The following is a 23532-nucleotide window of genomic DNA, read 5'->3' as shown; positions in this document are numbered from 1 at the left end:
GGGACTTTGTTAATCGTTAGTGTATCTCTCACTTGCAGGGATTAATACCTAGATCTGATCATGTGATACTGGGAAGACAGCGGGCATGGTGGTGCCTTATCAACATTTTGAATGATGAATGTGATGGTAGAAAGAGCATTTGTTTTATGAAATGAAGAAATGTCACGGTTTTTCAAAGCGATTGGTAATCTGTTTGTCTCTTCCCCTTTATCTTGTTATTTTCATTTTCATTTTTTCTCTCCTTCTCTCTCTCCTTTCTCTCTCCTTTCTCTCCTTCTCCCTCTCCCTCTCTTCCTCTCCCTCTCTTTCTCTTTCTCTCCCTCTCCCTCTCTTCCTCTCTTTCTCTCCCTCTCCCTCTCCGTCCTTTTTCTTTCTCTCCCTCTCCCTCTCTGTCCTTTCTCCCTCTCTCTCTCTCTCTCTCTCTCCCTCTACCTCTACCTCTCTTTCCAGTGGTGGTGTTGTACACTCAGGGGGTAGAGACCAAACAGTGGCGAGAGGTAAGAAGCAGAACAACTCTCTCTCTCTCTCTCCTCTCAATTCAATTCAATTCAATTCAAGGGGCTTTATTGGCATGGGAAACATGTGTTAACATTGCCAAAGCAAGTGAGGTAGATAATATACAAAAGTGAAATAAACAATAAAAATTAACAGTAAACATTACACAACAGAAGTTTCAAAACAATAAAGACATGACAAATGTCATATTATATATATACAGTGTTGTAACAATGTACAAATGGTTAAAGCACACAAGTTAAAATAAATAAACATAAATATGGGTTGTATTTACAATGGTGTTTGTTCTTCACTGGTTGCCCTTTTCTTGTGGCAACAGGTCACAAATCTTGCTGCTGTGATGGCACACTGTGGAATTTCACCCAGTAGATATGGGAGTTTATCAAAATTGGATTTGTTTTCGAATTCTTTGTGGATCTGTGTAATCTGAGGGAAATATGTCTCTCTAATATGGTCATACATTGGGCAGGAGGTTAGGAAGTGCAGCTCAGTTTCCACCTCATTTTGTGGGCAGTGAGCACATAGCCTGTCTTCTCTTGAGAGCCATGTCTGCCTACGGCGGCCTTTCTCAATAGCAAGGCTATGCTCACTGAGTCTGTACATAGTCAAAGCTTTCCTTAAGTTTGGGTCAGTCACAGTGGTCAGGTATTCTGCCACTGTATACTCTCTGTTTAGGGCCAAATAGCATTCTAGTTTGCTCTGTTTTTTTGTTAATTCTTTCCAATGTGTCAAGTAATTATCTTTTTGTTTTCTCATGATTTGGTTGGGTCTAATTGTGCTGTTGTCCTGGGGCTCTGTGGGGTGTGTTTGTGTTTGTGAACAGAGCCCTAGGACCAGCTTGCTTAGGGGACTCTTCTCCAGGTTCATCTCTCTGTAGGTGATGGCTTTGTTATGGAAGGTTTGGGAATCGCTTCCTTTTAGGTGGTTGTAGAATTTAACGGCTCTTTTCTGGATTTTGATAATTAGTGGGTATCGGCCTAATTCTGCTCTGTATGCATTATTTGGTGTTCTACGTTGTACACGGAGGATATTTTTGCAGAATTCTGCATGCAGAGTCTCAATTTGGTGTTTGTCCCATTTTGTGAAATCTTGGTTGGTGAGCGGACCCCAGACCTCACAACCATAAAGGGCAATGGGCTCTATGACTGATTCAAGTATTTTTAGCCAGATCCTAATTGGTATGTTGAAATTTATGTTCCTTTTGATGGCATAGAATGCCCTTCTTGCCTTGTCTCTCAGATCGTTCACAGCTCTGTGGAAGCTACCTGTGGTGCTGATGTTTAGGCCGAGGTATGTATAGTTTTTTGTGTGCTCTAGGGCAACGGTGTCTAGATGGAATTTGTGGTCCTGGCGACTGGACCTTTTTTGGAACACCATTATTTTGGTCTTACTGAGATTTACTGTCAGGGCCCAGGTCTGACAGAATCTGTGCAGAAGATCTAGGTGCTGCTGTAGGCCCTCCTTGGTTGGTGACAGAAGCACCAGATCATCAGCAAACAGTAGACATTTGACTTCGGATTCTAGTAGGGTGAGACCGGGTGCTGCAGACTGTTCTAGTGCCCGCGCCAATTCGTTGATATATATGTTGAAGAGGGTGGGGCTTAAGCTGCATCCCTGTCTCACCCCACGACCCTGTGTGAAGAAATGTGTGTGTTTTTTGCCAATTTTAACCGCACACTTGTTGTTTGTGTACATGGATTTTATGATGTCGTATGTTTTACCCCCAACACCACTTTCCATCAATTTATATAGCAGACCCTCATGCCAAATTGAGTCGAAGGCTTTTTGAAATCAACAAAGCATGAGAAGACTTTGCCTTTGTTTTGGTTTGTTTGGTTGTCAATTAGGGTGTGTAGGGTGAATACATGGTCTGTTGTACGGTAATTTGGTAAAAAGCCAATTTGACATTTGCTCAGTACATTGTTTTCATTGAGGAAATGTACGAGTCTGCTGTTAATGATAATGCAGAGTATTTTCCCAAGGTTACTGTTGACGCATATTCCACGGTAGTTATTGGGGTCAAATTTGTCTCCACTTTTGTGGATTGGGGTGATCAGTCCTTGGTTCCAAATATTGGGGAAGATGCCAGAGCTAAGGACGATGTTAAAGAGTTTTAATATAGCCAATTGGAATTTGTTGTCTGTATATTTGATCATTTCATTAAGGATACCATCAACACCACAGGCCTTTTTGGGTTGGAGGGTTTTTATTTTGTCCTGTAACTCATTCAAGGTAATTGGAGAATCCAGTCCTCTCTCTCTCTCTCTCTCTCTCTCTCTCTCTCTCTCTCTCTCTCTCTCTCTCTCTCTCTCTCTCTCTCTCTCTCTCTCTCTCTCTCTCTCTCTCTCTCTCTCTCTCTCTCTCTCTCTCTCTCTCTCTCTCTCTCTCTCTCTCTCTCTCTCTCTCTCTCTCTCTCTCTCTCTCTCTCTCCCTCTCTCTCTCTCTCTCTCTATCTCTTTCTCTCTCTCTCTATCTCTCTCTCTCTCAATTCAATTCAATTCAATTCAATTGACTTTATTGACATGGCAAGTTATTATTACTTACATTGTCAAAGTATACATATCGAAAAATTTAAATAAAATATATATGTATATATATACACAAAATATATATATATTTATATATAAATAAATGGTGGGACTAACAGTAATAATAATAGTAGTAGTGGACATGGGATTACCATTAATAACAGCTACAACAACAATATTAATCAGAACAACAATACATTAAAGCAACAGTAGTAGACCAGTGTCAACATGACTGAGAAGACACATGACCTGGTACGAAAGACAAAACAAAACTAAGCTAAATGGGAAATATTATCAACATTACTTTGCATTTTTCACTGGCTGTCCCTCAGGCTATGGCAGGAGGACACATATTTGGCTGCCAAAACTGCACATTTTGGCTTTTCACCCAACAAATATTTGAATTTTTCTTCATCTTTTATAGTTTCAAATTCTTTGTATTGAATTATAATTTTGGGAAAGAAATATGCTCTTAGGTCTGAGTATTTGTCACAGTGTAGTAGGAAATGCACTTCTGTCTCTCTCTCTCTCTCTCTCTCTCTCTCTCTCTCTCTCTCTCTCTCTCTCTCTCTCTCTCTCTCTCTCTCTCTCTCTCTCTCTCTCTCTCTCTCTCTCTCTCTCTCTCTCTCTCTCTCTCTCTCTCTCTCTCTCTCTCTCTCTCTCTCTCCCTCTCTCTCTCTCTCTCTCTCTCTCTCCCTCTACCTCTACCTCTCTTTCCAGTGGTGGTGTTGTACACTCAGGGGGTAGAGACCAAACAGTGGCGAGAGGTAAGAAGCAGAACAACTCTCTCTCTCTCTCTCCTCTCAATTCAATTCAATTCAATTCAAGGGGCTTTATTGGCATGGGAAACATGTGTTAACATTGCCAAAGCAAGTGAGGTAGATAATATACAAAAGTGAAATAAACAATAAAAATTAACAGTAAACATTACACAACAGAAGTTTCAAAACAATAAAGACATGACAAATGTCATATTATATATATACAGTGTTGTAACAATGTACAAATGGTTAAAGCACACAAGTTAAAATAAATAAACATAAATATGGGTTGTATTTACAATGGTGTTTGTTCTTCACTGGTTGCCCTTTTCTTGTGGCAACAGGTCACAAATCTTGCTGCTGTGATGGCACACTGTGGAATTTCACCCAGTAGATATGGGAGTTTATCAAAATTGGATTTGTTTTCGAATTCTTTGTGGATCTGTGTAATCTGAGGGAAATATGTCTCTCTAATATGGTCATACATTGGGCAGGAGGTTAGGAAGTGCAGCTCAGTTTCCACCTCATTTTGTGGGCAGTGAGCACATAGCCTGTCTTCTCTTGAGAGCCATGTCTGCCTACGGCGGCCTTTCTCAATAGCAAGGCTATGCTCACTGAGTCTGTACATAGTCAAAGCTTTCCTTAAGTTTGGGTCAGTCACAGTGGTCAGGTATTCTGCCACTGTATACTCTCTGTTTAGGGCCAAATAGCATTCTAGTTTGCTCTGTTTTTTTGTTAATTCTTTCCAATGTGTCAAGTAATTATCTTTTTGTTTTCTCATGATTTGGTTGGGTCTAATTGTGCTGTTGTCCTGGGGCTCTGTGGGGTGTGTTTGTGTTTGTGAACAGAGCCCTAGGACCAGCTTGCTTAGGGGACTCTTCTCCAGGTTCATCTCTCTGTAGGTGATGGCTTTGTTATGGAAGGTTTGGGAATCGCTTCCTTTTAGGTGGTTGTAGAATTTAACGGCTCTTTTCTGGATTTTGATAATTAGTGGGTATCGGCCTAATTCTGCTCTGCATGCATTATTTGGTGTTCTACGTTGTACACGGAGGATATTTTTGCAGAATTCTGCATGCAGAGTCTCAATTTGGTGTTTGTCCCATTTTGTGAAATCTTGGTTGGTGAGCGGACCCCAGACCTCACAACCATAAAGGGCAATGGGCTCTATGACTGATTCAAGTATTTTTAGCCAGATCCTAATTGGTATGTTGAAATTTATGTTCCTTTTGATGGCATAGAATGCCCTTCTTGCCTTGTCTCTCAGATCGTTCACAGCTCTGTGGAAGCTACCTGTGGTGCTGATGTTTAGGCCGAGGTATGTATAGTTTTTTGTGTGCTCTAGGGCAACGGTGTCTAGATGGAATTTGTGGTCCTGGCGACTGGACCTTTTTTGGAACACCATTATTTTGGTCTTACTGAGATTTACTGTCAGGGCCCAGGTCTGACAGAATCTGTGCAGAAGATCTAGGTGCTGCTGTAGGCCCTCCTTGGTTGGTGACAGAAGCACCAGATCATCAGCAAACAGTAGACATTTGACTTCGGATTCTAGTAGGGTGAGACCGGGTGCTGCAGACTGTTCTAGTGCCCGCGCCAATTCGTTGATATATATGTTGAAGAGGGTGGGGCTTAAGCTGCATCCCTGTCTCACCCCACGACCCTGTGTGAAGAAATGTGTGTGTTTTTTGCCAATTTTAACCGCACACTTGTTGTTTGTGTACATGGATTTTATGATGTCGTATGTTTTACCCCCAACACCACTTTCCATCAATTTATATAGCAGACCCTCATGCCAAATTGAGTCGAAGGCTTTTTTGAAATCAACAAAGCATGAGAAGACTTTGCCTTTGTTTTGGTTTGTTTGGTTGTCAATTAGGGTGTGTAGGGTGAATACATGGTCTGTTGTACGGTAATTTGGTAAAAAGCCAATTTGACATTTGCTCAGTACATTGTTTTCATTGAGGAAATGTACGAGTCTGCTGTTAATGATAATGCAGAGTATTTTCCCAAGGTTACTGTTGACGCATATTCCACGGTAGTTATTGGGGTCAAATTTGTCTCCACTTTTGTGGATTGGGGTGATCAGTCCTTGGTTCCAAATATTGGGGAAGATGCCAGAGCTAAGGACGATGTTAAAGAGTTTTAATATAGCCAATTGGAATTTGTTGTCTGTATATTTGATCATTTCATTAAGGATACCATCAACACCACAGGCCTTTTTGGGTTGGAGGGTTTTTATTTTGTCCTGTAACTCATTCAAGGTAATTGGAGAATCCAGTCCTCTCTCTCTCTCTCTCTCTCTCTCTCTCTCTCTCTCCTCTCTCTCTCTCTCTCTCTCTCTCTCTCTCTCTCTCTCTCTCTCTCTCTCTCTCTCTCTCTCTCTATATCTCTCTCTCTCTCTCTCTATCTCTCTCTCTCTCTCTCTCTCTCTCTCTCTCTCTCTCTCTCTCTCTCTCTCTCTCTCTCTCTCTCTCTCTCTCTCTCTCTCTCTCTCTCTCTCTCTCTCTCTCTCTCTCTCTCTTTCTCTCTCTCTCTCTATCTCTCTCTCTCTCTCTCTCTCTCTCTCTCTCTCTCTCTCTCTCTCTCTCTCTCTCTCTCTCTCTCTCTCTCTCTCTCTCTCTCTCTCTCTCTCTCTCTCTCTCTCTCTCTCTCTCTCTCTCTCTCTCTCTCTCTCTCTCCCTCTCTCTCTCTCTCTCTCTCTCTCTCTCTCTCTCTCTCTCTCTCTCTCTCTCTCTCTCTCTCTCTCTCTCCCTCTCTCTCTCTCTCTCTCTCTCTCTCTCTCTCTCTCTCTCTCTCTCTCTCTCTCTCTCTCTCTCTCTCTCTCTCTCTCTCTCTCTCTCTCTCTCTCTCTCTCTGTCTCTCTCTGTCTCTCTCTCTCTCTCTCTCTCTCTCTCTCTCTCTCTCTCTCTCTCTCTCTCTCTCTCTCTCTCTCTCTCTCTCTCTCTCTCTCCTCTCTCTCTCTCTCTCTCTCTCTCTCTCTCTCTCTCTCTCTCTCAATTCAATTCAATTCAATTCAAGGGGCTTTATTGGCATGGGAAACATGTGTTAACATTGCCAAAGCAAGTGAGGTAGGTAATATACAAAAGTCAAATAAACAATAAAAATGAACAGTAAACATTACACATACAGAAGTTTCAAAACAATAAAGACATTACAAATGTCATATTATATATATGCAGTGTTGTAACAATGTACAAATGGTTAAAGCACACAAGTTAAAATAAATAAACATAAATATGGGTTGTATTTACAGTGGTGTTTGTTCTTCACTGGTTGCCCTTTTCTTGTGGCAACAGGTCACAAATCTTGCTGCTGTGATGGCACACTGTGGAATTTCACCCAGTAGATATGGGAGTTTATCAAAATTGGATTTGTTTTCGAATTCTTTGTGGATCTGTGTAATCTGAGGGAAATATGTCTCTCTAATATGGTCATACATTGGGCAGGAGGTTAGGAAGTGCAGCTCAGTTTCCACCTCATTTTGTGGGCAGTGTGCACATAGCCTGTCTTCTCTTGAGAGCCATGTCTGCCTACGGCGGCCTTTCTCAATAGCAAGGCTATGCTCACTGAGTCTGTACATAGTCAAAGCTTTCCTTAAGTTTGGGTCAGTCACAGTGGTCAGGTATTCTGCCACTGTGTACTCTCTGTTTAGGGCCAAATAGCATTCTAGTTTGCTCTGTTTTTTTGTTAATTCTTTCCAATGTGTCAAGTAATTATCTTTTTGTTTTCTCATGATTTGGTTGGGTCTAATTGTGCTGTTGTCCTGGGGCTCTGTGGGGTGTGTTTGTGTTTGTGAACAGAGCCCTAGGACCAGCTTGCTTAGGGGACTCTTCTCCAGGTTCATCTCTCTGTAGGTGATGGCTTTGTTATGGAAGGTTTGGGAATCGCTTCCTTTTAGGTGGTTGTAGAATTTAACGGCTCTTTTCTGGATTTTGATAATTAGTGGGTATCGGCCTAATTCTGCTCTGCATGCATTATTTGGTGTTCTACGTTGTACACGGAGGATATTTTTGCAGAATTCTGCATGCAGAGTCTCAATTTGGTGTTTGTCCCATTTTGTGAAATCTTGGTTGGTGAGCGGACCCCAGACCTCACAACCATAAAGGGCAATGGGCTCTATGACTGATTCAAGTATTTTTAGCCAGATCCTAATTGGTATGTTGAAATTTATGTTCCTTTTGATGGCATAGAAGGCCCTTCTTGCCTTGTCTCTCAGATCGTTCACAGCTTTGTGGAAGTTACCTGTGGTGCTGATGTTTAGGCCGAGGTATGTATAGTTTTTTGTGTGCTCTAGGGCAACGGTGTCTAGATGGAATTTGTGGTCCTGGTGACTGGACCTTTTTTGGAACACCATTATTTTGGTCTTACTGAGATTTACTGTCAGGGCCCAGGTCTGACAGAATCTGTGCAGAAGATCTAGGTGCTGCTGTAGGCCCTCCTTGGTTGGTGACAGAAGCACCAGATCATCAGCAAACAGTAGACATTTGACTTCGGATTCTAGTAGGGTGAGACCGGGTGCTGCAGACTGTTCTAGTGCCCGCGCCAATTCGTTGATATATATGTTGAAGAGGGTGGGGCTTAAGCTGCATCCCTGTCTCACCCCACGACCCTGTGTGAAGAAATGTGTGTGTTTTTTGCCAATTTTAACCGCACACTTGTTGTTTGTGTACATGGATTTTATAATGTCGTATGTTTTACCCCCAACACCACTTTCCATCAATTTGTATAGCAGACCCTCATGCCAAATTGAGTCGAAGGCTTTTTTGAAATCAACAAAGCATGAGAAGACTTTGCCTTTGTTTTGGTTTGTTTGGTTGTCAATTAGGGTGTGTAGGGTGAATACATGGTCTGTTGTACGGTAATTTGGTAAAAAGCCAATTTGACATTTGCTCAGTACATTGTTTTCATTGAGGAAATGTACGAGTCTGCTGTTAATGATAATGCAGAGTATTTTCCCAAGGTTACTGTTGACGCATATTCCACGGTAGTTATTGGGGTCAAATTTGTCTCCACTTTTGTGGATTGGGGTGATCAGTCCTTGGTTCCAAATATTGGGGAAGATGCCAGAGCTAAGGACGATGTTAAAGAGTTTTAGTATAGCCAATTGGAATTTGTTGTCTGTATATTTGATCATTTCATTAAGGATACCATCAACACCACAGGCCTTTTTGGGTTGGAGGGTTTTTATTTTGTCCTGTAACTCATTCAAGGTAATTGGAGAATCCAATGGGTTCTGGTAGTCTTTAATAGTTGATTCTAGGATTTGTATTTGATCATGTATATGTTTTTGTTCTTTATTCTTTGTTATAGAGCCAAAAAGATTGGAGAAGTGGTTTACCCATACATCTCCATTTTGGATAGATAATTCTTCGTGTTGTTGTTTGTTTAGTGTTTTCCAATTTTCCCAGAATTGGTTAGAGTCTATGGAGTCTTCAATTACATTGAGCTGATTTCTGACGTGCTGTTCCTTCTTTTTCCGTAGTGTATTTCTGTATTGTTTTAGTGATTCGCCATAGTGAAGGCGTAGACTCAGGTTTTCCGGGTCTCTATGTTTTTGGTTGGACAGGTTCCTCAATTTATTTCTTAGATTTTTGCATTCTTTATCAAACCATTTGTCATTGTTGTTCATTTTCTTCGGTTTTCTATTTGAGATTTTTAGATTTGATAGGGAAGCTGAGAGGTCAAATATACTGTTAAGATTTTCTACTGCCAAGTTTACACCTTCACTATTGCAGTGGAACATTTTACCCAGGAAGTTGTCTAAAAGGGATTGAATTTGCTGTTGCCTAATTGTTTTTTGGTAGGTTTCCATATGACTCTCTCTCTCTCTCTCTCTCTCTCTCTCTCTCTTGCTTTCCACAACAATCTAGCAACAATCAAACTACTCTCAATTGCTTTCAAATACAATTTTGCTTTCAAATACAAAAAGTTGTCAGCATGGAGAATGACTGTCTGACCAGCATCAGTAGCTCAATCAAGCTGCCTCTCCTTTCCTCTCCATAACATTTTAGAATCTAGCTTGTGAAACACTCTTATTCTAATTGTTCTAGAATACTCAGACTCAGCAGAACTCTGTTCTGTTCCAGCCCTGTCTGTCTCCAGGTAAATGCTGCTCGTGACAATCATTCTAGTCTCTATTGATTGTCTTGTGAATATTCATTGCTTGGCTTAGGGTATATTTTTTGCTCTGAGCGATTGGCCATTATGGCGATTGCTACACATATCGATAAAGATTAGCGTCAGTGTCAGAATCTCTCCGGTTCTGCCAGTAACCTGGCCTTACCCTTGACCCAGGGCAGAGTGTCTTAATTGGGGCTGAATTTCAGCAGGATGGTGGGCCACGTTCAGTTGCAACACGTTCTTGGTAGATAGAAATTCCATAGAGCCGACGTGATTCCTTATTCTACATTTGGAAGAGGCATGCTTGTTCTACATAGCATATTTCTATCTGAACCTTCCAAAACATTGCTTCCTGCTGAATGTGGCCTTAGGTTCAAACAATATGACTTAAAAAAAAAAAAAGTGGCAGAAAAAAAGTTTTTTGCAGTGCTTGATTGAGCTTGCCTGCTTGGCGCAATGGAACCAATTAAATGATGTGCATTTGACACTTGGAATCCAAAAATGTACAGCACTGCACTATAGCACCTATAAAAGCCAAATCTCTTGCTTTTGAGTCAAGAATCTCCTCCTCTCACTGTGTATGGCTGTGAAGCTTCATCTCTCTCTGTTCCTCTCTTTGTTGTTATCAGGTAACCTGCCACCTGCTAACAGCTAACAAGCTCAGGGTGCAGCAGGCACTAAACCTCTCTTTTTGAAGAGATATGGGGCCTGTTATTTGGCTCAGGGCATACTGGCTTTGTGAGGCAGAGAGTCCAGCTGTGTGGAGATGATAGAGCTAAGCGTTGGTGTTGGTCCCTCTCTCATCAAATATGTTTTTTTGTCCTCCTCGTGTTGAGATAGTAGATACGGTCTGAGCTCTCCTCTCCTCACTGTCTCCCCGCATGTAATCACATTACTCCGCCTACTGTGGGAGGAGGAAACAGACCTTTCTGTCAGCCTACTGTGGGAGGAGGAAACAGACCTTTCTGTCAGCCTACTGTGGGAGGAGGAAACAGACCTTTCTGTCAGCCTTCTGTGGGAGGAGGAAACAGACCTATCTGTCAGCCTACTGTGGGAGGAGGAAACAGACCTTTCTGTCAACCTACTGTGGGAGGAGGAACAGACCTTTCTGCCAGCCTTCTGTGGGAGGAGGAAACAGACCTTTCTGTCAACCTACTGTGGGAGGAGGAACAGACCTTTCTGCCAGCCTTCTGTGGGAGGAGGAAACAGACCTTTCTGTCAACCTACTGTGGGAGGAGGAAACAGACCTTTCTGTCAGCCTTCTCTCACACTCATCCTTCTGTAGGATGAACTCTCCTAGCTGTCTATCGGCTGTCACATTGCCTCTCCATAGCCTGTCCCACTGCCTCTCCATAGCCTGTCCCATTGCCTCTCCATAGCCTGTCCCATTGCCTCCCCATAGCCTGTCCCACTCCTCCCACTAGCTATGCTATAACTTAGGAGGAACTGTCTTATGTGGGGGGACCTGTCATATCTATATGTTACTGTGGGAGGACCTGTCATATCTATATGTTACTGTGGGAGGACCTGTCATATCTATATGCTACTGTGGGAGGACCTGTCATATCTATATGCTACTGTGGGAGGACCTGTCATATCTATATGTTACTGTGGGAGGACCTGTCATATCTATATGCTACTGTGGGAGGACCTGTCATATCTATATACTACTGTGGGAGGACCTGTCATATCTATATACTACTGTGGGAGGACCTGTCATATCTATATACTACTGTGGGAGGACCTGTCATATATATATACTACTGTGGGAGGACCTGTCATATCTATATGCTACTGTGGGAGGACCTGTCATATCTATATGCTACTGTGGGAGGACCTGTCATATCTATATACTACTGTGGGAAGACCTGTCATATCTATATGCTACTGTGGGAGGACCTGTCATATCTATATACTACTGTGGGAGGACCTGTCATATCTATATGCTACTGTGGGAGGACCTGTCATATCTATATGCTACTGTGGGAGGACCTGTCATATCTATATACTACTGTGGGAGGACCTGTCATATCTATATGCTACTGTGGGAGGACCTGTCATATCTATATACTACTGTGGGAGGACCTGTCATATCTATATGCTACTGTGGGAGGACCTGTCATATCTATATACTACTGTGGGAGGACCTGTCATATCTATATACTACTGTGGGAGGACCTGTCATATCTATATACTACTGTGGGAGGCCCTGTCATATCTATATGCTACTGTGGGAGGACCTGTCATATCTATATGCTACTGTGGGAGGACCTGTCATATCTATATACTACTGTGGGAGGACCTGTCATATCTATATGCTACTGTGGGAGGACCTGTCATATCTATATACTACTGTGGGAGGACCTGTCATATCTATATACTACTGTGGGAGGACCTGTCATATCTATATGCTACTGTGGGAGGACCTGTCATATCTATATGCTACTGTGGGAGGACCTGTCATATCTATATACTACTGTGGGAGGACCTGTCATATCTATCTAGTACCTCCATACTACTGCTCCATCTAGTACCTCCATCTAGTACCTCCATACTACTGCTCCATCTAGTACCTCCATCTAGTACCTCCATACTACTGCTCCATCTAGTACCTCCATCTAGTACCTCCATACTACTGCTCCATCTAGTACCTCCATCTAGTACCTCCATCTAGTACCTCCATACTACTGCTCCATCTAGTACCTCCATCTAGTACCTCCATCTAGTACCTCCATCTAGTACCTCCATCTAGTACCTCCATACTACTGCTCCATCTAGTACCTCCATCTAGTACCTCCATACTACTGCTCCATCTAGTACCTCCATCTAGTACCTCCATCTAGTATCTCAATACTACTGCTCCATCTAGTACCTCCATACTACTGCTCCATCTAGTACCTCCATACTACTGCTCCATCTAGTACCTCCATCTAGTACCTCCATCTAGTACCTCCATCTAGTACCTCCATACTACTGCTCCATCTAGTACCTCCATACTACTGCTCCATCTACTGCTCCATCTAGTACCTCCATCTAGTACCTCCATACTACTGCTCCATCTAGTACCTCCATACTACTGCTCCATCTAGTACCTCCATACTACTGCTCCATCTAGTATCTCCATACTACTGCTCCATCTAGTACCTCCATCTAGTACCTCCATCTAGTACCTCCATCTAGTATCTCCATACTACTGCTCCATCTAGTACCTCCATCTAGTACCTCCATCTAGTACCTCCATACTACTGCTCCATCTAGTACCTCCATACTACTGCTCCATCTAGTACCTCCATCTAGTACCTCCATCTAGTACCTCCATCTAGTACCTCCATCTAGTACCTCCATACTACTGCTCCATCTAGTATCTCCATACTACTGCTCCATCTAGTACCTCCATCTAGTACCTCCATCTAGTACCTCCATCTAGTACCTCCATCTAGTACCTCCATACTACTGCTCCATCTAGTACCTCCATACTACTGCTCCATCTAGTACCTCCATACTACTGCTCCATCTAGTACCTCCATCTAGTACCTCCATCTAGTATCTCCATACTACTGCTCCATCTAGTATCTCCATACTACTGCTCCATCTAGTACCTCCATCTAGTACCTCCATCTAGTACCTCCATACTACTGCTCCATCTAGTACCTCCATAGTAATTACCTTGAAGGATGAGGAATGCAATATGTGGACACTATTGTTGTTCGTTCTCTGAAGAAAGGACAGTGCTACCTACAGTACACTAATAGTTTTGATTGCAGTAAGTTGTCTTTCGGGGTTCATGCCAGACAGTGCCTCTATGGCTCATCTCTTGGTCTCCAGTTTGTTGTCCAGTAGGTTTGGCTATGTTTGTCAATCACCTACATTTGTACCGAGATTAGATACCTTCCAGACCCCAACGATGGATGGACAGAATACTTGCGTTAATAAATAATATATGAGACAATTGTAATGTATAATTACCCCATTAACTATTCCATATCATCTAGTGAGCTGACAGTTATAATGCATGTTGATGTAGCGTTTTAATAAGTGTTATTAACTGGGTTGGTTTGAGCTAATGGCTGTATACAGAACAGCCCTTCGTTGTGGTATATTGGCTATATACCACAACACCTCGTGCCTTATTGCTCAATTATAAACTGGGTGGTTTGAGCTAATGGCTGTATACAGAACAGCCCTTCGTTGTGGTATATTGGCTATATACCACAACACCTCGTGCCTTATTGCTCAATTATAAACTGGGTGGTTTGAGCTAATGGCTGTATACAGAACAGCCCTTAGCCATGTTATATTGACTATATACCAAACTGCCTCAGGCCTTATTGCTTAACTATAATGCATGTTGATGTAGCGGTTTAATCAGTATTATATTGCTTATGCAGTATTCCTGGTACAGACTCCCTGTGGTTCCCCGTGGTTCAGACACACATTACCTTACACCTCCTAGAAACAGTCTTTACACATACATCACATTACCTTACCCCTCCTAGGAACAGGCTTTACATCACATTACTTTACCCCTCCCAGAACCAGGCTTTACACATACATCACATCACATTACCTTACCCCTCCTAGAACCAGTCTTTACATCACATCACATTACCTTACCCCTCCTAGAACCAGTCTTTACATCACATCACATTACCTTACCCCTCCTAGAACCAGTCTTTACATCACATCACATTACCTTACCCCTCCTAGAACCAGTCTTTACATCACATCACATTACCTTACCCCTCCTAGAACCAGTCTTTACACATACATCACATTACCTTACCCCTCCTAGAAACAGGCTTTACATCACATTACCTTACCCCTCCTAGAACCAGTCTTTACATCACATCACATTACCTTACCCCTCCTAGAAACAGGCTTTACATCACATTACTCTAATATTATTCCAAGTCGGATTCTTTCTCCCACATCTCCACATCTCACCACACAATGTATTGTTGTTAAAGTTAGAGAGAAGGAAGTGGAGGCTGTACACAGCAAGAGCCCTGTATCTGACATCTCATCCCACAATGTATTCTAGTTAGAGAAGGCAGCATAGGGAAGCTAAATAAGACATCTTTGCCCTAGAATGTATTATTGTTCAAGTTAGAGTAGTGTCTTCTCACAGTTGCTGTAGCCTGCAGCAACCTGAACTCAGGGGTCAACGTAACATAGTAATAGTACATTTGTCTCCCTCCATTTAGTATGATATGTAGCGTTTGGTATGCTATCTATTCATTTATGGATACATTCATATGATATCTTAAGAATGACAAAATGTTACAAATTTGCAATATGTTTGATATGTTACGAATTCCAATTTGGTGTGGCTGACATTATCTAGGCTAGGGGTAGGGTTAGAGGTTCAGGTTAAGTTTAAGTCTAGGGTTAGTGGTTAAAGTTAAGTAGTTGCTAAAGTTATCTTTGATGAGATTCAAACACACAACCTTTGGGTTTCTAGACGTTTGCGTCATACACCCACTCGTCCTCCTTAACCGACTTGGCTTGCTTAGTTTTTGGCTTCAGTAACATTCTGTCTTGTGTAACCATACCAAAACGTAACATATCATACTAACTGGAGAGTCATACATTTACATATACTATGATGTGCCTAGTCTTTAAGGCCAGGCTGCCTGCAGACCACCTTAAGTCAAAGGTTACAATGTATACTGAACAAAAAATATAAACGCAACAGGCAAAAATTTCAACGATTTTACTGAGTTATAGTTCACATAAAGAAATCAGTCTACTGAAATAAATTCATTAGGCCCTAATCTTTTGATTTCAGATGACTGGGCAGGGGTTAGGGTTAGGGTTGCCATGGGTTAGGGTTAGGGTTAGAATTAGGCCATGGGTGGGCCTGGGAGGGCATAAGCCCACCCACTTGGGAGGCTTGCCCACCCACTGGGGAGCAAGGCCCAGCCAATCAGAATTAGTTTTTCACCACAAAAGGGGCTTATTACAAACAGCAATACTCCTCAGTTTCATCAGCTGTCCGGGTGGCTGGTTTCAGGCAATCCCGTAGGTGAAGAAACCGGATGTTGAAGTCCTGGGCTGGCATGGTTACACATGGTCTGCAGTTGTGAGGCCGGTTGGACCTACTGACAAATTCTCTAAAACGACGTTGGAGGCGGCTTATGGTAGAGAAATTAACATTAAATTATCTAGCAACAGCTCTGGTGGAAATTCCTGCAGTCAGCATCTTAATTGCACGCTCCCTGAAAACTTGAGACATGTGCGGCATTGTGTTGTGTCCCCAGCACAAGGTGCACCTGTGTAATGATCATGCTGTTTAATCAGCTTCTTGATATGCCACACCTGTCAGGTGGATGGATTATCGTGGCAAAGGACTCGCTAACAAGGATGGAAACAAATTTGTGCACAAAATTTGAGAGAAATACACTTTTGGTGCATATGGAAAATTTTGGTGATCTTTTATTTCAGGTCATTATTTTTATTTAACTAAGCAAATCAGTTAAGAACAAATTCTTATTTACAATTACAGCCTAAGAACAGAGTGTTAATTGCCTGGTTCAGAACAACAGGGTTTTTTTCTGTCATCTCGGGTGATGGATCTAGCAACCTTTTGGTTACTGACCCAATGATCTAACCACTAGGCTACCTGCCACTCTGATAATGAAACCTGGGAACATGGGACCAATACTAGGGCTGGGCGATATGGCAAATTAATTATTACGATATCTATATATTTTTTTCATTCGATAACAATAATTAGCATGATATTAATCAAATAATGTTTAAAATGTGCATATCTGCTTCAGACTCGAGAATGCCTAATGTCTGAACAAACACCTAGGCAGGTATCGTAGTGGTTAGTGAGTTGGGCCAACAACCAAAAGGTTGCTTGATCAAATCCCTGAGCTGACAAGGTAAAAAAAATTGTAGTTCTTCCCCTGAACAAGGCAGTTAACCCACTGTTCCATGGTAGGCTGTCATTGTAAATAAGAAGTTGTCCTTAACTTATATTCCTAGTTAAATAAAGGTTCAAATTCTTTTAAATTATGTGAGCTATAAATAAAATTATACTTTAAGGAAAATTGGCTAGGCGCTAACATAGAAATTAGTTATATTTGTGATGCTCAACGCGCTGCAAGTCCGGCCTCTCCCATCTTCTCATTGGTTTTTAGGAGCATATACCCACGTGAGTGATTTAAAGATGAACTGACGTCCACACTCCTGTCGGTTGAAATAATGCTGTAAAGTTGGTTGTAGTAATGCTGTAAAGTTGGTTGTAGTAATTCTGTAAAGTTGGTTGTAGTAATGCTGTAAAGTTGGTTGTAATAATGCTGTAAAGTTGGTTGTAATAATGCTGTAAAGTTGGTTGTAGTAATGCTGTAAAGTTGGTTGTAGTAATGCTGTAAAGTTGGTTGTAGTAATGCTGTAAAGTTGGTTGTAGTAATGCTGTAAAGTTGGTTGTAGTAATGCTGTAAAGTTGGTTGTAATAATGCTGTAAAGTTGGTTGTAATAATGCTGTAAAGTTGGTTGTAATAATGCTGTAAAGTTGGTTGTAGTAATGCTGTAAAGTTGGTTGTAGTAATGCTGTAAAGTTGGTTGCCAACCAGTATATGAAGTCCAAAGAAGAAAAAGAAGCCTGAAGGAAGGAGGAGAGATGATGAGAAACAAATTTGGTTTATCGTTTTATCTGTGGATTAATTTTCAGAGTAGAGGACCTTGTGCATTTCAGGTAAAATAACAACCCAATGTTTATATCCCAGGACGAACTAGCTAGCAACAGAAAGCTAGCTAGCTAAATTGGCATAAATGTTTCATGCTTTTGACCTGTCCCCAAATTAATATAGTTGGTTCAGAGTTTGTTTTGATATTTCAACCTGCGTGTCCTGATCACTTCTGGTGTGGGTGAACAAAATCAACGTGTTTGCGATGGAGCACACGTAACCCATGCTCGTGTCTGGTTTGGTCAGCATGTGAGGCTCGTCTCACAATTTATGCTAGTTCAGGTGAGAGTTATAGGCTGCACAGCCGGGGAGAGGTGACATCCACACACCAGGGTTTGTCTGTCTGGGGTTGACAGGTAATGGTACAGCCTTACCTGGCTGGCCCTGGCTCCCGTCTAAGCTTCAGACCCCCACTGTGCAGAGCCAGAGGGCATTTCCAGGTAAGGCTGTTATTTCCTCACATAGATAAGGGCCAGAGCCAGTGCTATCTAAATTGCCTTGGAGAAAGCTGAGTCTTCACTCTGGAGCGGAATCTTTTTGCCTTTTGTAAAGTTAGGCCTCTTGGCTCAGGCTGATGTGAGTTTGCTTCTATATTTCTGCCACCACTACTTCCTCTATTTCTCTCAGCTCTTTGATCTGAAGAGATGTCAACTTGTCCTGAATCTACAGTTAGGGCTGGATTCAATCCCTATCATGGGAACTATTGCGCAAAAGATTGGTGTTAAAATGTAAAGGTACTTTCTGTTTACTTTGAATGCAATCTCTGGGAACGAGGGAACATTGCCTTTAAATTTCAATAAAGCTATGACACGGATCTTGCGCAATACTTGTTCGATAATGATTGAATTCTGCCCTTAGTTAGCTCAGAGACTGACAGAATGAGAGAGAGAGAGAGAGAGAGAGAGCAAGAGAGAGACTGAGATTTCCAATTGGCTATACTAAAACTCTTTAACATCATCCTGAGCTCTGGCATCTTCCCCATTATTTGGGCTCAAGGACTGATCAGCCCAATCCACAATCCAACTACCGTGGGATATGCGTCAACAGCAACCTTGGGAAAATGATCTTTATCATTAACAGCAGACTCATACATTTACTTAGTGAAAGCAATGTACTGAGCAAATGTCAATTGGATTTTTACTAAATGATCATATGACAGACCACGTATTCACCCTGCACACCCTAATTGACAAACAAACAAATCAAAACAAAGGCAAAGTCTTCTCATGCTTTGTTGATAAAAAAAAAAAAAAAACTTGGACTCAATTTGGCATGAGGGTCTGCTATAGAAATTGATGTAAAGTGGTGTTGGGGAAAAAACATACAACATTATAAAATCCATGTACACAAACAACAAGTGTGCGTTTAAAATTGGCAAAAAACGTATTCCTACAGGGCCGTGGGGTGAGACAGGGATCCTGCTTAAGCCCCACCCTCTTCAACATGTATATCAACGAATTGGCGAGGGCACTAGAACAGTCTGCAGCACCCGGCCTCACCCTACTAGAATCTGAAGTCAAATGTCTACTGTTTGCTGATGATCTGGTGCTTCTGTCACCAACCAAGGAGTGCCTACAGCAGCACCAAGATCTTCTGCACCGATTCTACCAGACCTGGGCCCTGACAGTAAATCGCAGTAAGACCAAAATAATGGTGTTCCAAAAAAGGTCCAGTCGCCAGGACCACAAATACAAATTCCATCTAGACATTGTTGCCCTAGAGCACACAAAAAACTATACATATACATATAACTACACACAAATTTTTTTAATTTTTATTTAACCTTTATTTAACCAGGTAAGCCAGTTGAGAACAAGTTGTCTTTTACAACTGCAACCTGGCCAAGATAAAGCAAAGCAGTGCGACACAAACAACAACACAGAGTTACACATGGAATAAACAAATGTACAGTCAATAACACAATAGGAAAAAATCTATATACAGTGTGTGCAAATAAGGTAAGATAAGGGAGGTAAGGCAATAAATAGGCCGTAGTGGCGGAGTAATTAGAAGTTAGCAATGAAACACTGGAGTGATAGATGTGCAGAAGATGAATGTGCAAGTAGAGATACTGGGGTGCAAAGGAGAAGAAAAAAATAACAATATGGGGATGAGGTAGTTGGATGGGCTATGTACAGGTGCAGTGATCTGTGAGCTGCTCTGACAGCTGATGCTTAAAGTTAGTGAGGCAGATATGAGTCTCCAGCTTCAGTGATTTTTGCAATTCGTTCCAGTAATTGACAGCAGAGAACTGGAAAGAAAGGTGGCCAAATGAGGAATAGGCTTTGGGGGTGACCAGTGAAATATACCTGCTGGAGTGCGTGCTACAGGTGAGTGCTGCTATGGTGACCAGTGAGCTGAGATAAGGCGGGGCTTTACCTAGCAAAGACTTATAGATGACCTGGAGCCAGTGGGTTTGGCGACAAATATGAAGCGAGGGCCAGCCAACGAGAGCATACAGGTCGTAGTGGTGGGTAGTATATGGGGCTTTTGTGACAAAACGGATGGCACTGTGATAAACTGAATCCAATTTGCTGAGTAGTGTTGGAGGCTGTTTTATAAATGACATCGCCGAAGTCAAGGATTGGTAAGATGGTCAGTTTTTCATGGGTATGTTTGGCAGCATGAGTGAAGGATGCTTTGTTGCGAAATGGGAAGCCGATTCTAGATTTAATTTTGGATTGGAGATGCTTAATGTGAGTCTGGAAGGAGAGTTTACAGTCTAACCAGACACCTAGGTGTTTGTAATTGTCCACATATTCTAAGTCAGAACCGTCCAGAGTAGTGATGCTGGACGGGCGGGCAGGTGCGGGCAGCGATCGGTTGAAGAGCATGCATTTAGTTTAACTTGTATTTAAGAGCAGTTGGAGTCCACGGAAGGAGAGTTGTATGGCATTGAAGCTAGTCTGGATGTTAGTTAACACAGTGTCCAAAGAAGGGCCAGAGAAGTATACAGAATGGTGTTGTCTGCGTAGAGGTGGATCAGAGAATCACCAGCAGCAAGAGCGACATCATTGATGTATAAAGAGAAAAGAGTCGGCCTGAGAATTGAACCCTGTGGCACCCCCATAGAGACTGCCAGATGTCCGGACAATAGGCCCTCCGATTTGACACACTGAATGAACTCTGTCTGAGAAGTAGTTGGTGAACCAGGCGAGGCAGTTATTTGAGATACCAAGGCTGTTGAATCTGCCGATAAGAATGTGGTGATTGACAAAGTCGAAAGCCTTGGCCTAAACATCAGCGCCACAGGTAACTTCCACAAAGCTGTGAACGATCTGAGAGACAAGGCAAGAAGGGCATTCTATGCCATCAAAAGGAACATAAAATTCAACATACCAATTAGGATCTGGCAAAAAAATACTTGAATCAGTTATAGAACCCATTGCCCTTTATGGTTGTGAGGTCTGGGGTCCCCTCACCAAACAAGAATTCACAAAATGGGACAAACATCAAATTGAGACTCTGCATGTAGAATTCTGCAAAAATATCCTCTGTGTACAACGTAAAACACCAAATAATGCATGCAGAGCAGAATTAGGCCGATACCCGCTAATGATCAAAATCCAGAAAAGAGACGTTAAATTGTACAACCACCTAAAAGGAAGCAATTCCCAAACCTTCCATAACAAACAGTGAGAGAGAGAGAGAGAGAGAGAGAGAGAGAGAGAGGGAGGTGAGAAGAAAAAGATCTAACAACACTCTACTTGCCTCATGCCATTTTCTATTTGAATCAATTCTAACCTATTTAAATGTGTAGTTGTCTTTTCCACAACTGTATTCTGTGTCAAATCACAAACCTGTGTAGCATGGTCTTCCCTGTAGCAGTGTAATTCAGCAGTGTCATCTGCACATTACAGTTTTTTACAATCCCTTTGGCACTAATTTCAGAACATTGTGGTCATTTTTTCAGAACTCTAGACACAAAACTCAAAACAGCCATTACTTGTAAGTCCAATGTTCAAAACATTGCATAGTGTATTCATATCTTTCAATGTTGAGCAGTTGTATCAATTGATAGTTAGATCATTGTAATTCATTAATAGACAGTCATCTCAGATGTAAAATTGCATTTTGAAATGGTAATACTTTGATGTTTTAAGTTGTGTCATTTTGAACAGGTGATTTTAGTTCAATGAACAAATGATCTTAGCTTTATGTGAATTTTATCCAAGCATTTGGAAAAAGTGTTGTAGGTTTGAAAAAATTTCATTTTGATCATTGGTTGTGAGTTTTGTGTCTAGAGTTTTGAAAAATGACATCAAGGTTCCAAAATTAGTGCCAAAGTGATTGTAAAAAACTGGAACACCTGACTATGTTATAATTAATTCACTCTGTCAGTTTATGGTAAGAAACACTTTCTATTGGCCCATCATTAATTCATGTTCATGCATCTCAAAGCCTCAGCCAGGCCTCTAAACATGCATTATTCATCACAGACACAATTAGCTGTGGGAACCAACTAACCACAGCACAGCGGCGTGTGTGTGTGTGTGTGTGTGTGTGTGTGTGTGTGTGTGTGTGTGTGTGTGTGTGTGTGTGTGTGTGTGTGTGTGTGTGTGTGTGTGTGTGTGTGTGTGTGTGTGTGTGTGTGTGTTGTTAGCACAACATTACACCATCACACAGTATTACATCATCACACAGTATTACACCATCATACAGTATTACACCATCACACAGTATTACACCATCACACAGTATTACACCATCAACCAGTATTACACCATCAGCCAGTATTACACCATCACACATTACAACACCATCAGACAGTATTACACCATCACACAGTATTACACCATCACCCAGTATTACACCATCACACAGTATTACACCATCAGCCAGTATTACACCATCAGCCAGAATTACACCATCACACATTACAACACCATCAGACAGTATTACACCATCACACAGTATTACACCATCATACACTATTACACCATCACACATTACAACACCATCAGACAATATTACACCATCAGACAGTATTACACCATCACACAGTATTACACCATCACACAGTATTACACCATCACACATTACAACACCATCAGACAGGATTACACCATCACACACTATTACACCATAACACAGTATTACACCATCAGACAGTATTACACCATCACACAGTATTACACCATCAGACAGTATTACACCATCATACAGTATTACACCATCACACATTACAACACCATCAGACAGTATTACACCATCATACAGTATTACACCATCAGCCAGAATTACACCATCACACATTACAACACCATCAGACAGTATTACACCATCACACAGTATTACACCATCATACACTATTACACCATCACACATTACAACACCATCAGACAGTATTACACCATCACACATTACAACACCATCAGACAGTATTACACCATCACACAGTATTACACCATCATACACTATTACACCATCAGCCAGTATTACACCATCAGACAGTATTACACCATCAGACAGTATTACACCATCACACATTATTACACCATCAACCGGTATTACACCATCATACAGTATTACACCATCACACAGTATTACATCATCACACAGTATTACACCATCACACAGTATTACACCATCACATAGTATTACACCATCAGACAGTATTACACCATCACATAGTATTACACAATCAGACTATATTATACCATCACACAGTATTACACAATCATACAGTATTACACCATCATACAGTATTACACCATCAGACAATATTACACCATCAGACAGTATTACACCATCACACAGTATTACACCATCACACAGTGTTACACCATCAGACACTATTACACCATCACACAGTATTACACCATCATCCAGTATTACACCATCACACAGTATTACACCATCACATAGTATTACACCATCATACAGTATTACACCATCACACAGTATTACACC

The 23532-nt window shown here is 41.6% G+C and overlaps 1 protein-coding gene across 4 annotated transcripts in view; it reads left to right on the top strand.

Moving 5' to 3' along the window:
- The window catches only part of LOC139543057 (copine-5-like), a 179204-nt gene that overhangs the window by 35669 nt on the left and 120003 nt on the right, over nucleotides 1–23532 (top strand). For 2 of the 4 annotated variants that reach the window (XM_071349183.1, XM_071349181.1), the window contains exon 3: nucleotides 3765–3811. In XM_071349183.1, coding sequence (XP_071205284.1) covers nucleotides 3765–3811 — 47 coding nt within the window. Of the gene's footprint in view, nucleotides 1–450; nucleotides 498–3764; nucleotides 3812–23532 lie in introns of all 4 variants that reach the window. The other 2 variants (XM_071349185.1, XM_071349182.1) reach the window with 1 other exon arrangement.

Source organism: Salvelinus alpinus, chromosome 17 (assembly GCF_045679555.1).
Source record: "Salvelinus alpinus chromosome 17, SLU_Salpinus.1, whole genome shotgun sequence".
Lineage (NCBI taxonomy): Eukaryota > Metazoa > Chordata > Actinopteri > Salmoniformes > Salmonidae > Salvelinus > Salvelinus alpinus.
The sequence above is the reverse complement of the archived record's forward strand: the minus strand, read 5'-3'. Positions and strand labels throughout refer to the sequence as shown.